The sequence below is a fragment of the Jatropha curcas genome, chromosome 3, assembly GCF_041381405.1.
Source record: "Jatropha curcas cultivar XTBG-Jc1 chromosome 3, XTBG_Jcur_1.0, whole genome shotgun sequence".
NCBI lineage: Eukaryota > Viridiplantae > Streptophyta > Magnoliopsida > Malpighiales > Euphorbiaceae > Jatropha > Jatropha curcas.
Window position 1 is genome coordinate 31,874,819 of NC_143153.1, and position 14,344 is coordinate 31,889,162.

The 14,344-nt window shown below is 33.6% G+C and overlaps 1 protein-coding gene and 1 pseudogene across 1 annotated transcript; both read left to right on the forward strand.

The window, feature by feature from the left end:
* Nucleotides 1-1,373: 1,373 nt before the first annotated feature.
* Nucleotides 1,374-2,871, forward strand: LOC149497934 (putative O-methyltransferase 3). The gene is made up of 2 exons (XM_089718740.1): nucleotides 1,374-2,205; nucleotides 2,363-2,871. The coding sequence occupies exons 1-2, from the start codon at nucleotides 1,417-1,419 to the stop codon at nucleotides 2,660-2,662; spliced, it is 1,089 nt and encodes a 362-aa protein (XP_089574866.1). The 5' UTR covers nucleotides 1,374-1,416; the 3' UTR covers nucleotides 2,663-2,871.
* Nucleotides 2,872-8,016: 5,145 nt separating this feature from the next.
* On the forward strand, nucleotides 8,017-14,319 carry LOC149497935 (putative O-methyltransferase 3 pseudogene; annotated as a pseudogene).
* Nucleotides 14,320-14,344: the final 25 nt, after the last annotated feature.

Consider the following 14,344-nt stretch of genomic DNA (forward strand, 5'->3'; position numbering starts at 1 on the left):
AATCATAGTTAAAACTCTTCGTCTCTTCTTGTATGTGAGTTTAATGGACATCGAAATCAAGAGCTCTTGATTTTTTTATATTTTAGTTGTGGTTGTGGATGGGTTTTGCTAGTTTTGATATTAGAAATTGTGTTGCCATTGGATGAAATTGTTGGCATTAAGATTGAATCTTGCTGTGTGTTTAGATGTTGGATTGTATTTTTTTTTTCTTTTTATAGTTATAGGAGGTGGGAAAATAAAGGAAATGAATTTCTGTTTATTGTTTGGTTGGGATTGAAAATTTGACAATTCTATATGTAGGTGGTCCATATACTGCCAAATGGTTGCCATACACTAAGTCAATTAAAAAAATATTACTATTTTTATCTTTTTTTTTCTTAATGTATGATTAAAAATACTATCATTTAAACTATAACATTATTTGTAATTGATCTAATGTATAAGTGAGTTCATATACTGAATCTAGATAAGTGTTTTCCTTTATTGAATTAATTCAATATCTGGATGAAGCCATACGCCAGATAAATAAATATATATAATTATCGTATCATAAACCAAATCAATTTTTTATTAGTTTTTATCAAGGGTGTCGTCTCACATCCCGTTTAACGGTTAAATGAGAAATTAATCCCTTTCAAGCTGGATCGTGATTATGATATAATTGAGAACATGAATCTCTTATCAATCAAAACAAAATAAATAATAATAAATTGTTAATTATTTTTTTCAAATATCAATTAGCATAGATTTTAATGTTAATTTTTTCCAACTCTTTCATTAATAATATTTGAAATTTCAGAAAAAAAATACCGATTTAATTTAGTACAAACAATGAGGATAATGTCCTGAGATTGAAAGGTTACAAATGTGATGATTTATACATTTGTAACATTTAATTATTTAATTGTAATATATATTTATATATACTGAATTTTGAATTCAGTAAAATGTATAAGTGAATTCGAAAATCTTTCTTTATTAAAAAACTTAAATAGTAAAATATGTTTAAATTTAACAAATGATTGTTATTAAATTAGAGATTTTATTGGTAAATGATTATCATTAAATCAGAAATTCTATTAATGAAAAAATACATGGGCAAGAGGATTGATTTTTTTTTTTGTAAAAACGGTGCGAGGATATTTTCTACTTTCTAATATATTATTATTCTTATATTAACTTCAGAATATTTGTGGCAACTACCATGCATCAATATGAATAATGTGAAAAAATAAAATAAAATATATACTAATGCAAGGGAAAAAAAAATTAGCATTTGAAAAAAAAAGAAAAAAAAAAAGAAAGGAAGAAATCTCCCACCACTCTCCCTATATATACTTATGCGTATTTGATTGATTGTTCATCATATTTGTTCTTCTACCATATCCTAATACTATTAGACTCAAACCCATAAAAATGGCTTATTTAGCTGAAGAAATTCTAAACCTAGATTCTGATCAGCAACTTGAAGCTCAAGCTCATATATGGAACCATATTTTCAACTTCATAAATTCCATGTCCTTAAAATGTGCAATTCAATTAGGAATACCAGACGCCATTAACAAGCATGGCAAGCTCATGACTCTTTCTGACCTAATCAATGCCCTATCTATACACCCAACCAAAGCGCATTGCATTCCTCGCCTGATGCGCATTTTAGTCCATTCTGGCTTTTTTGCTGTAGCAAAAATAGAAGAAAATGGCCGAGAAATAAAAGGGTATGTTCTTACTAATGCATCGAAGCTTCTTGTTAAAGAAAATCCATCGAGTGTGGCACCGTTCTTGCTAGCCATGCTTGATCCTGTTTCAACAGGACCATGGCATTATTTAAGCACTTGGTTCTTGAATGATGATCCACAGACATTTTATACATTTCATGGAAAGACATTTTGGGAGTATGCTGGTCAAGATCCTAAGCTCAACAATTTTTTTAATGAAGCTATGGCGAGTGATGCTAGGTTGGTTATGAGTATTATGATAAAAGAATGCAAAGGAGTGTTTGATGGATTGAAGTCATTGGTTGATGTTGGAGGTGGAACAGGAACTGTGGCTACAATTTTAGCTAATGCATTTCCTCACTTGGTTTGCTTTGTCTTCGATCTCCCCCATGTCGTTGCTAGTCTTCAAGATGGTGAGAACTTGAAATTCGTTGGTGGTAACATGTTCGAGGAGATTCCTCCTGCAGCTGATGCAATTTTACTGAAGGCATGTACTGAAATTTATGCTCTCTCTTTTTTCTATCTTTTCCTTATTTTACTTGGTATTAGATGAAAGGTAATCTTGCTTTTGAATGTCTAACCTCCTGCATGCTGCGCTGATATTCTGCTAACAATTTTTTAATTTTATTTTCGATCATAAGCAGTGGATTTTGCATGATTGGAGTGATGAAGAATGCATAAAGATATTGAAGAAATGTAAAGAAGCAATTAAGGGCAGAAAAGGAGGAAAGCTGATTATTATAGATATGGTGATGGAGACCCACAAACAGAATAATGACTCCATTGAAACTCAGCTTTTCTTTGACATGTTGATGATGGTGTTGGTTAGTGGTAAAGAAAGAAACAAGAAAGAATGGGCTAAACTCTTTTTTGATGCTGGTTTTGGTGACTATAAGATAACCCATGTGTTGGGTTTAAGGTCTGTAATTGAAGTTTATCTTTAATTAGTATTATGTATTACTACCATATATGTGAAATAGGTAGAGTAATATGTGGGTTTGTTTCAATTTGTGAAAAGTGAGAGTAGGGGTCGAATTCTATTTAGAGGCTTTACTATAAATGTTATTAACGAGTTGGTGAATATTACTCAATGAGGAGGTTGTCTCTTGCTGTATTTACTCAATGAATGTTTTAAAATAATTGTTTAATATTACTAATTACAGTTTGAAATAATTGTTTTGAAGAGACAGATGAAATAATTATTTATATTAAAAAATTATTTTATTTTTTAGGTAAGACTTTTGTAGCCATCACATTCACAATTTCAAATTTACAAATTACAAAATTTTATAAATGTCATTATTTGAACATCTAATTAAACACAAATGGATTGTTTTATTGAGCATAATATATAATAATTTAATTATGTAGACGAAAATTTCATTAGATTTTATTAGCAAAATCGTATTACAAGTGAATTTTTATGCTATTAGATAGTATTTTTCTAAGAACACTGCACACACGAATGAAAAGGATAAGATTAAAATCCTTTAAGATTTTGTTTAGAAAAGAGAGAGAAGAAAATAATAAAACGTATATCACATTAAATGATGTAATTTTTTCAATTTAATAATAAAAATTAAATTTAAATCGAAGTTTTTGAATTTTTTAAAAATTAATATTATAAATCCTTTCATTAAAAGAGGAGTATATAAACCAACCACCAATTGGTCCAGTATGATGAGGCGCTGGATCTCATAAGCAATGTCTAAGATTCGAACTCTAGATACCAGACGATTTAAAAAAAAAAAAAAAGAGGAGTACACAATATTCAATTTGAGTAAATCAAAAACTTAAACGCGCTCAAGTGGAAAAAAAGAAGATGAAATTTGAGTAAATCAAAAACTTAAACGTGCTAAATTGGAAAAAAAAGAAGATGAAAACCATTGATATTTTTTTTTACAAATTTGCCAATTCATTAATAAAGAAAATAATAAAGGACATAACTTGAGTATTTTTATAGGAATAAGAAATGATTTTAGCAGAAGAAATCAATTTTTCGGATAAAAATTAATTCATTTTCAAATAGGATAAAAAAAAATTATTCCAAATTTTATTCTTTTTGGATACATTGATATCCACATAAGAGTTTGAAAATACCAAATTTTAAAAAAGGAAAAAGTCATACTAGCAACCTCTATTGAGCAATCCTTGTCAAATCTAGCAACATTTTCACCCAATATTTATCACAATCTTGAGCAAAAGTGAGCCTCGTTGAAACAAAAGTGAAATTACACACATATATTATTTACAAAAAAATAATAATAATAATAATTGAGGTTCTAACCCAATTTAATTAGGTGTGTACTAGGGCCGCACAGGACCCATGCGTTGACAGGCTTTTTCGCAAGTATATGAAATCACAAACAAGTAATAAAGAATGAGTAAAATATCGTCCCACGAAAATTGTATACCAAATACGAAAATTGTGTTACCTACTATTATTTAAATGATAAAAAGGAAAATAGATTGAAAAATAAAATAAAACAATGAATAAGAAATCAAACAAAAATATTTGATGAAAATAAATCAATGATTAAAAACTATTAGGAATTTTGAATTCACTTAATTCTATCCAATTTATTTTATTAGTTTGATAATCAATTTTAATTGTTCAAGTAAGTGAAACAATCCTAAAATTACTAACAAGCTCTCCCGATGCATTATTAGCTATTTTCAACCCAGTCTAATTACCTATCTTCTAATAACCCAACTAAACATGAATTAAATAATTAAATTTTATGATTTGTTTAAAAATTCATAATTTAAGTTCGTTAACTTATAAAGCACCGCACGGCAGATTCAAATTAACGGAGCCAAGAATACGAGAGAAAAAGCTTTGTTGTGGTGTTTATCGTTTTTTGGGAGAGAAAAACATTTCAATTTCATGCAAATGCAATCAGTAAGCTGTTAACTGCTAAGGAAGGCAGGTCGATATATAGGCTTGTTTAGAAACTTTCCCGGAAAATGAACAACGCCGTCGTGAGTCAACATGGAAAGAAATGACCATCATACCCCCCTAATTTTTTTTCTTCAATTTTTTTATAAACAAATAAATAAATAAATTTCATTAGTATAACATTTCCCTTGCCATTACGATCAGCAAAAGTTCATCTTTTTAACGTTACTTTCTGCATTTATTTTTTCTTCTTAGCTTGGGCCTACTTATTTGATCTTATAAATAAAATTCGTCTCCTTATTTTACAAATAAAATTTACTTGAAAATACTAATGCATGTATCCGAATTTCGCCTGATTATATTAAATTAGTACATAAAATTACATTTTTAGTCTGTGAAATTTGCTCTTAATTGCAAATTAAGCTTTCAAATTGGGATAATATTTAAAGAATTACAAAGGATAAAAAAGAAAAGTTCAACTATATTTGTCAAGTTCCTCTGGTTTTCGTTCAACTTCCAACAATTGCGCTTTAGAGCCTTCACATTTTGGAATTACAAGTAACCCAAACCCAGAGCCTAACATGGGGATAATGCTTCAACTAAATACTTTATTATCTTTATCATATCCAATCTATCTCTCAAGTCTCAACTCCCTCTCCTCAGTTGCTGTAAAATAAGAAAAGTACAGCGAAAGAATGGACAAGGGACAGAATGAAAGCTTCTCTGTTAGAAAGATGCTTAAGAATGGCAGGGGATTGTCTGCTTCAACACAATTAAGACAAGGGGATAATATAAAGTTATAAACACACACTTGTAATTCCCATATTCGCATCTCCTCCTTTCTTGCTTCTGATCTGGAACTTCTCTGGACTTCAAAAGTAACCTCTAAAAAAAAAGGAATTTCATAAGTTTACCAATTCATGAACAAATTACAATTATTTCCTGGTTGGAAGAAACTGCAAACCCAAACATTTATATGTTAATACAAATTCAAGAAAAACAATGCAAAATTGCAAATGCATGTCTAAAAATTGAACCTTTTTGTATACAGACAATTATTGATGGAGTTGGATCCACTCGAACTTAACTTCTTTTGAAGCAGAAGTAAAAATTTTTAGAATCTTGAGTTTTAAATTTATTTGCAGTAATTGTTTAGTAAGTGTAAATGAACCGAGACGGTTAGAACTTGGCTGGAAAAAAGTTCGAAAAAGCATGCAAAGTAAGTTTTGCCCATATGCAATTTAAGATTATCGAACTTGATCGAGCTTTTGTATATATATGTACCATATTTATTTTAGGCTTATTTGAACCTCGAGCCCATCTCAAATTTAAAATTTTTCGAGTTGAATTCAAACTTTAAGTTGAATTTGAGCTCAATTAGAATTTTCAGACCGTCGAGTTTCAAGCCGAACTTTGAGCCTCACAAGGTCAAGCTCAGCTCCATTCATTTATACCCTTAACTACAATGTTCAATGAAAACGATTTTCAACTTGTTAGACATGCTCATAAATTGGTAAGTCTTTCATTACTCTAGTAAAGCGTCTTCCATTCCATTTCCTTCAATAAGGGGCTGCAAAGTAAGTTTTGCTCATATGCAATTTAAGATTAGCAAATTTTTTTTTTTTTTTTTTTTTTGGTAATACAAGGAGAAATCAAAACTACAGAGTGCGCCTACAATAGGCAACACCTCTTGAATCATGATAAAGCCAATTACATAAAGCAGGAGGACATAAATCCAAGATATGGGTTCTATCTTGTGACAGAGAAGCATTAGCAGCCAACCAGTCAGCACAACGGTTGACTTCTCGAAAAACGTGGGAAATTTGGCAAACTCACTCTCCTTCCAACAATCGATGAACACTAGCCACCACGGCCTGGCAACTCCCTGGCACCTCCCCTTCTTTTCTAACCATCTTAACCACAGTAAGGTAATCACATTCAACCTGCAATTTAAGAGTAGCAAAAAATTTTTGTTGTATACTCACAGGCAATGAGATCATTGCCCAGTCCGTAAAGCGTCTTAATCCCAAGTGAAGGTCATGAATTGCTTCATGTGCCAAAGTTTTTTAAAAGGCAATGTTTTGCACTATTTTGAAGAATTGTTTGTTTTATTTGCCAATGTTTTCTAAAAGTAATTAGGCAAGAAAAAAACAATCAAGCTATTGTGAATAACGCTTATCAATTGAAGGTTAAATGAGATATGGGACTCCTTAAAAAATCTCCCTCACCAAATACTAAAAGCCATAATAATTTATTATCATAAAAAAAATCTCCACGCTCTCATCTCTCTATATATACATGTTTGATCATATTTGTATCTCTATCATTTCAAAATACTATAAGCCATAATAATAACAACATCCTTAAAATAGTTTGTAATGTACATTTGTGATGCTACTCACTGTCATCTAACTAATTAATTTTTTTTAGCAGCAGTTACAATAATTCAGAGCCCATTCAGGCGCAGTACGATTCATTAAAAAATCCATTAGGAGCAATAAAACCCACAAAAGAGAAATAATAAAAATTAAAATTAAAATTAATTGTTATAAAATCAAGGATTTAATTTGGTGAGAATAAAAATTAATTATTTCAGAGAATAAAAATATTGACAATTGAACTTATATATCAATCTACTTATATACAAAGCTAATCTAATAAACGTATTTGTTCGTATGGTACTGCTCAATGTGTTACCCCTAATATGACGTGGATATAACTGTATTTTCGTTAAAAAATAGTAACAAAAATATATTTTTAAATGACAATTACTTATTCACCAAGCTAATTTAATAAATATATTTATTTATATGGTATTTGCCTACCTAATATGACGTTGATATAACTGCTTTTTCGTTAACAAATAGTAACAAAATAATTTTTTTAAAATGACAATTAATTATTCATGAGCAAGCCTCGTAAATATTTTCTAAATACAACAACGCATGAAATAATATTTAAAAAAAAGAATAATTAGAAAATTTCAAAAACAATATCAAAAAGAGTAAATCACAATTATTTTTTTATTGTTTTTGTTTTAGTATCAAGAGGTATTAATCCTGTCCCATGGTCTGTCTCTTATGCTTACGGGGATGGATTCAATTACTGTTTTTTATTCAATATAAATATAAAAAATAAAAAAATAAAAATCTCCTAGTTTAGTGGAGTGCAAGAAGATAGGACTTTGATTAGAGGGAAAGAAACAGAGACAGAAAAAAGAAAAACAGAAAATTCCTAATAAAAAGGAAAATAAATATAATATTATCCGATTAGAAGAGTTGCACACCCTTCAATACACCAGACGTCACGAGTCACTCGATAAATATAATAAATAAATATAATTGTCAATATCTCATCAATTTATATCTCTATCCTAATGCAATTAACAAACCCATAAAAATGGCTGACGGAATTCTAAACCAAGATTCTAATCAGCAACTCGAAGCTCAAGCTCATATATGGAACCATATTTTCAACTTCATAAATTCCATGTCCTTAAAATGTGCAGTTCAATTAGGAATACCAGATGCCATTAACAAGCATGGCAAGCCTATGACTCTTTTGTTAGGATACCGGCAATAAAATTACGAAAATAATTCAGCAGCAGAAATATTAAAATGGGACACACAAAAATTTACGTGGTTTACCCTCAACTGTTTAGGGCTACGTCCACGGGACCAACTCTGAATATCTCTTCCACTATTAAAAAAAATAGTAGGTACACAAAAAGAGTAATACAAAAATAGTGGCACACAAAGTGTTTTCCAAAAACACCCTAATAATCTTCACTATTTTCTAAACCCTTAGTTTTAAGAACCCTCTTAAAACTAAAAACTCTCTAATGTCTCTCGCTTGTTGTTAGTATATATCTAAACTGAGAAACATCTTCTCCTATTTATTGGAGAGGGAATGAGAGAGTCATGTGTTTGTTACACACGGCTCTCCATATTTCATAGTTGGTTGCCGACCTTTGAATAGTTGGCAACCAACTTTTTGCTTTTTCAAATAGCACGTTTTTTTTTTCTCTTTATTATTTTTTTTTCTTTTCAAACTGTGTGGGTCCCACTTGAGTGGGCACAGCACCACCAACAAATCTCCCCCTGCATGCTCAAGTGGGGACGTTAGCCATACTCTCCATCATTCCTGCAGCTAATCGACAATATTCAAACTTGTCTTTTGGAAGAATCTTCGTTAACATATCTGATCCATTTTGATCTGTATGGATCTTCTCAAGCTGTAACTGCTTCATCTCTAATACATCCCTGATCCAATGATATCTAACATCAATGTGCTTTGACCTTGAATGAAAGGAGGAATTCTTCCCAAGATGAATCGCACTCTGGCTACCGCAGAATATCAAATATCGTTCTTGATGAATTCCGAGTTCATTCAAGAACTTCTTCATCCACAGCAACTCTTTGCATGCTTCTGTTAGTGCTATGAATTCTGCTTCACTTGTTGATAGAGCAACACATTTCTGCAATCTTGATTGCCATGACACGGCTCCCCCTGCAAATGTGATTAGATACCCTGATGTGGACTTTCTCGAGTCAACATCCCCAGCCATATCTGCGTCGGTATAACTGACTAATACTGGCTTCTCATCTCCAAAGCATAAACATACTTTGGTCATACCTCGAAGATACCTGAAAATCCATTTCACTGCAGCCCAATGTTCCTTTCCCGGATTTGAAAGAAATCGACTCACTACTCCGATTGAGTGAGCAATATCTGGCCGTGTACAGACCATGGCATACATCAAGCTTCCAACTGCTGAAGCATATGAGATCTTTTCCATCTCTTCCTTCTCTCCATCGGTAGAAGGGCACTGTTTTGAGCTTAATTTAAAGTGATTAGCAAGAGGACAACTAACCGCTTTAGCATTCTCCATTTTGAACGTTTGAAGTACTTTCTCAATATACTTCTCCTGTGACAACCATAATTTCTTAGTTCTTCGATTTCTTGTAATCTTCATGCCAAGAATTTGCTTTGCTGGTCCCAAGTCTTTCATAGCAAAGGACTTACTTAGCTGTTTCTTCAAGCTATTAATTCTGACAGAATTCTGACCAACAATCAACATATCATCTACATAGAGCAAGAGAATAATGTAGTCATCATCAGAGAATTTCTTTACGAAGACACAGTGATCTGAAGTGGTCTTTTTGTAACCTTGTTGCCCCATAACAGACTCAAACTTCTTGTACCACTGTCTTGGTGCCTGCTTCAAGCCGTACAGGCTCTTCTTCAGTTTACAAACACAATCTTCTTTCCCCTTTTTTATGAAACCCTCTGGCTGCTCCATGTATATTTCTTCTTCCAAATCTCCATGTAGGAAGACAGTCTTTACATCCATTTGCTTGATTTCCATATCAAAACTGGTGGCCATTTCGAGCACTGTCCGAATGGATGTCGTTTTCACAACTGGTGAAAAGATTTCATCAAAATCAACACCCTTTCTTTGATTGAACCCTTTCACAACCAATCTAGCTTTGAATCGTGGTTGGGAGCTGTGTTCTTCCTGCTTGATCCTGAACACCCATTTGTTCTTCAAAGCTTTCTTACCTTTGGGCAACTTTACCAGCTCAAATGTTTTATTCTCATGCAAGGATTTCATTTCTTCTTGCATGGCTTCAATCCAGTTCCTTTTGTGTTCACTTTCCATTGCTTCTTCAAAGCATTCAGGTTCTCCCCTGTCAGTCATTAATACATATTCATTTGATGAATATCTAGTAGATGGTTGTCTGATTCTACTAGACCTTCTTAATGTTTGAGAACCTTCTGGTGCTGGTGGTTGAACATGAACACCATCAAAATCTTCTTCTGGTTCATTCTGATAAGGAACTTTTGGATTTTCTAACTCTGGCTCTTGTTCTTGTGGAATAGTTTCTTCATCTCCAACTTGTCTTTGTTCTGTTACTCGAGGAACTATTTGTACATCTGTTGAATCATCTTCAGATCTATCGGCAGCTTCCTTCTGAGTCGTTTCAACATCTTCAATAGTCTGATTTTCAACAAATACAGCATCTCTACTTCTTATCATTTTTTTCTAGAGTGGATCAAAAAATCTATAGCCAAATTGATCTTGGCCATAGCCAATGAATACACATTATCGAGTCTTGACATCAAGCTTAGACCTCTCATCCTTAGGAATATGCACGAAGGCTTTGCAACCAAACACCCGCAAATGATCATAGGAAACATCCTTTCCTGACCATACTCTTTCTGGAGTATCATACCGTAGAGGAACACAAGGTGAACGATTTATAAGATGAATTGCTATAAGAAGAGCTTCACCCCAAAATCTTTTAGACAACTTTGCATGTGAGAGTAAACATCTGACTCTCTCCATCAAAGTTCTGTTCATCCTCTCAGCCAAACCGTTCAGTTGCGGCGTCTTGGGAGGTGTTGTTTGATGTCGAATACCATGCTCTTTGCAGAAAGCATCAAATGGCCCAGTGTATTATCCACCATTATCTGTTCTAATGCACTTCAGCTTTTTGCCTGTTTGTCGCTCAACCAAGTTTAGAAATTGTTTAAAAACATCTAAAACTTGATCTTTAGACTTCAAAGTGTACACACAGGTCTTCCTAGAATGGTCATCGATAAATGTTACGAAGTATCGATTTCCACTATATGACATCGTCAATGGTCCACATAGAGCTGAATGCACCAGATCTAACACATTCTTCATTCTGGAAGGCTGAGAAATCTTGAAAGCTACTCTATTCTGCTTTCCTGCCATATAATCAGAACATTTCTCTAAATGGACTTTATCCAATCCAGATAGCATGTTGTTTTTTACCAGATTTGTCATTCCTTTCTCACTCATGTGGCCTAGTCGTTTATGCCACAATTCAACTGCACTGTCATCCTCCGCTACATTAAAAGCATCTCGGGAGAGCTTCGCATGCATTACATACAGCTTTGGGTCTTTCCTTCCATTCGCTATCACCATGGAACCTTTTGTGAGCTTCCACTGGCCTTTTTTGAAGGTGCTACAGAAATTTTCATCATCAAGTCTGCCAACCGAGATTAAATTAGAATGCATGTCTGGTACATCACGACATCTTTTAAAATTAATCTCGAACCATTTTCTGTCTCTAGACAAATGTCTCCCTTACCGACGACTTTCAATAGTTTACCGTCTGCTTTCTTGACCACACCTAGATTTTCTAGTGTGTAAGATGAAAAATTTTCTCTCCGGGATGTTGCATGAAGTGTAGCCCCACTATCAATTACCCAATTGGTCTCTTGGGTTGCAAGATTGATAGTGTCTTCAATGAATAGTTGGAACTCAGCAATGACATTAGCTTCATCATCACTGCTCTCTTCTTTCTTTGCTTTGCCCTTCATCTTCTCCTGATCACTTTTGAACTTCCGGCAATACCTTTTAATGTGGCCCTTCTTCCCACAATGAGGGCACACAGTATTGGCGAATCTGTTTGATTTACCCCTGCTCTTATCTCTTGTATTTGAACTTCTAGATTGGCTCCTCCCTCTGGGCTGGTTATTTCTTTTAGCATCTGCTAAAAAAATGTCTGACTGAGATGAAGAAGGATTCTGTGCTTTACGTCTCATTTCTTCATTCAAAACAGCATTTTTAACAAATTCCCAGCTAACTCCACTATGTGGTGTAGAGTTTGTTATTGATATCTTCAGAGTCTCCCAAGACTCTAGTAAGGAGCCAAGCACCATAAGGCCGAAGATTTTATCATCAAATTTTATGCCCATATTTGACAGCTGGTGAATAGTTGCCTGCATTTCACTCAAGTAATCTGCTACAGAAGTACCTTCTTGGTATTTGAAATTCATCAGCTTCGTCAAATAAAATAATTGGTTGTTGCCCGATTTTAAGGCATATAGCTGTTCAAGCTTGTCCCATAATGTTCTGGCGTGAGTCTCGTTACAAATGTGGTTGTACACATTATCATCGACAAATTGTCGAATATAACTACAAACTTGTTCACGCTCGAAAGCTCATTCTTCATCAGTCTTGTCTTCCGGTTTGCTTGAACCAAACACGGGCAAATGCATTTTGGTTACTATAAGGAGATCTCTCATTTTATTTCTCTATATATGGTAATTTGCGCCATTTAGACTGATCATTTTGCTCGTTCTAGCTTCCATGACTTTTGAGTGAATAGTAACCGTATATGTGAATAGTAACAGTATACAAGAATAGTAACTGTACACGTAAATAGTACTATACGTGAATAGTGTTGGGCTTAAGCAACAGTAACGTCAATAGTAACTATTCACCATCAACTGTGAGTTACTATTTTACTATTCATCACTAAGTCGATTTTGCAACGTCTTTCCGAGCGGACTGCACCAAAGGACTCGTCGTAATTTTCTCGTCTTCGTGGTATATTTATTTTCAAAATATATCCACGGATCTGGTACCGCTATTTGACAGGCTGAACCAGGCTCTGATACCACTTGTTAGGATACCGGCAATAAAATTACGAAAATAATTAAGTAGCGGAAGTATTAAAATGGGACACACAGAAATTTACGTGGTTCACCCTCAACTGTTTAGGGCTACGTCCACGGGACCAACTCCGAATATCTCTTCCACTATTAAAAAACATAGTAGGTACACAAAGAAAGTAATACAAAAATAGTGGCACACAAAGTGTTTTCCAAAAACACTCTAATAATCTTCACTATTTTCTAAACCCTTAGTTTTAAGAACCTTTTTAAAACTAAAAACTCTCTAATGTCTCTCGTTTGTTGTTGGTATATATCTAAACTAAGAAACATGGGAATGTGAGAGTCGTGTGTTTGTTACACACGGCTCTCCATTAATTTCATAGTTGGTTGCCAACTATTCAAAGGTCGGCAACCAACCTTTTGCTTTTTCAAACAGCACGTTCTTTTTTTTTCCTCTTTATTATTTTTTTTTCTTTTCAAACTGTGTGGGTCCCATTTGAGTGGGCACACCACCACCAACATCTTTCAGACCTAATCACTGCCCTATCTATACACCCAACCAAAGCTCATTGCTTTCCTCGCCTGATGCGTATTTTAGTTCATTCTGGTTTTTTTGCTATAGCAAAAATAGAAGAAAATGGCCAAGAATCGGAAGGCTATGTTCTACCCAAAGCAACTGAGCTTCTTGTTAATGAAAATCCATCGAGTGTGACGCCATTCTTGCTAGCCTCACTTGATCCTGTTCTAACAGGACCATGGCATTATTTGAGCACTTGGCTCTTGAATGCTGACCAAACACCATTTCATACATCGCATGGAAAGGCATTGTGGGAATATGCTGAAGATAATCCTAATCTGAACAATCTTTTTAACAAAGCTATGGCAAGTGATGCCAGGTTGGTTATGAGTATTATGATAAAAGAATGCAAAGAAGTTTTTGATGGGTTGAAGTCGTTGACTGATGTTGGAGGTGGAACAGGAACTATGGCTAAAGGCTTAGCTGATGCTTTCCCTCACTTGGATTGCGTCGTTTTTGATCTCCCATGCTGGTCTTCAAGATGGTGATAACTTGAAATTTGTTGGTGGCAGCATGTTTGAGGAGATTCCTCCGGCTGATGCCATGTTTGAAAGAACTCAGTTAGCGTACCTTGGATATGCCAATTATTATACCATGGATATGGGAATTGCTTACAGACAGAGTCCATATTTTTATTTTTCAAATTTGGTAGTGTTAAAGGGTACTCTAGAAATGATATTCTTGAATACGCATATAAAATTATTGAAAAATATCTAT

Coding starts and splice junctions, on each gene's coding strand:
- LOC149497934 (XM_089718740.1), top strand. CDS start 1,417: ATGGCTTATTTAGCTGAAGAAATTCTAAACCTAGATTCTGATCAGCAA. Junction 2,206..2,362: donor CTGATGCAATTTTACTGAAG/GCATGTACTGAA, acceptor GATCATAAGCAG/TGGATTTTGCATGATTGGAG.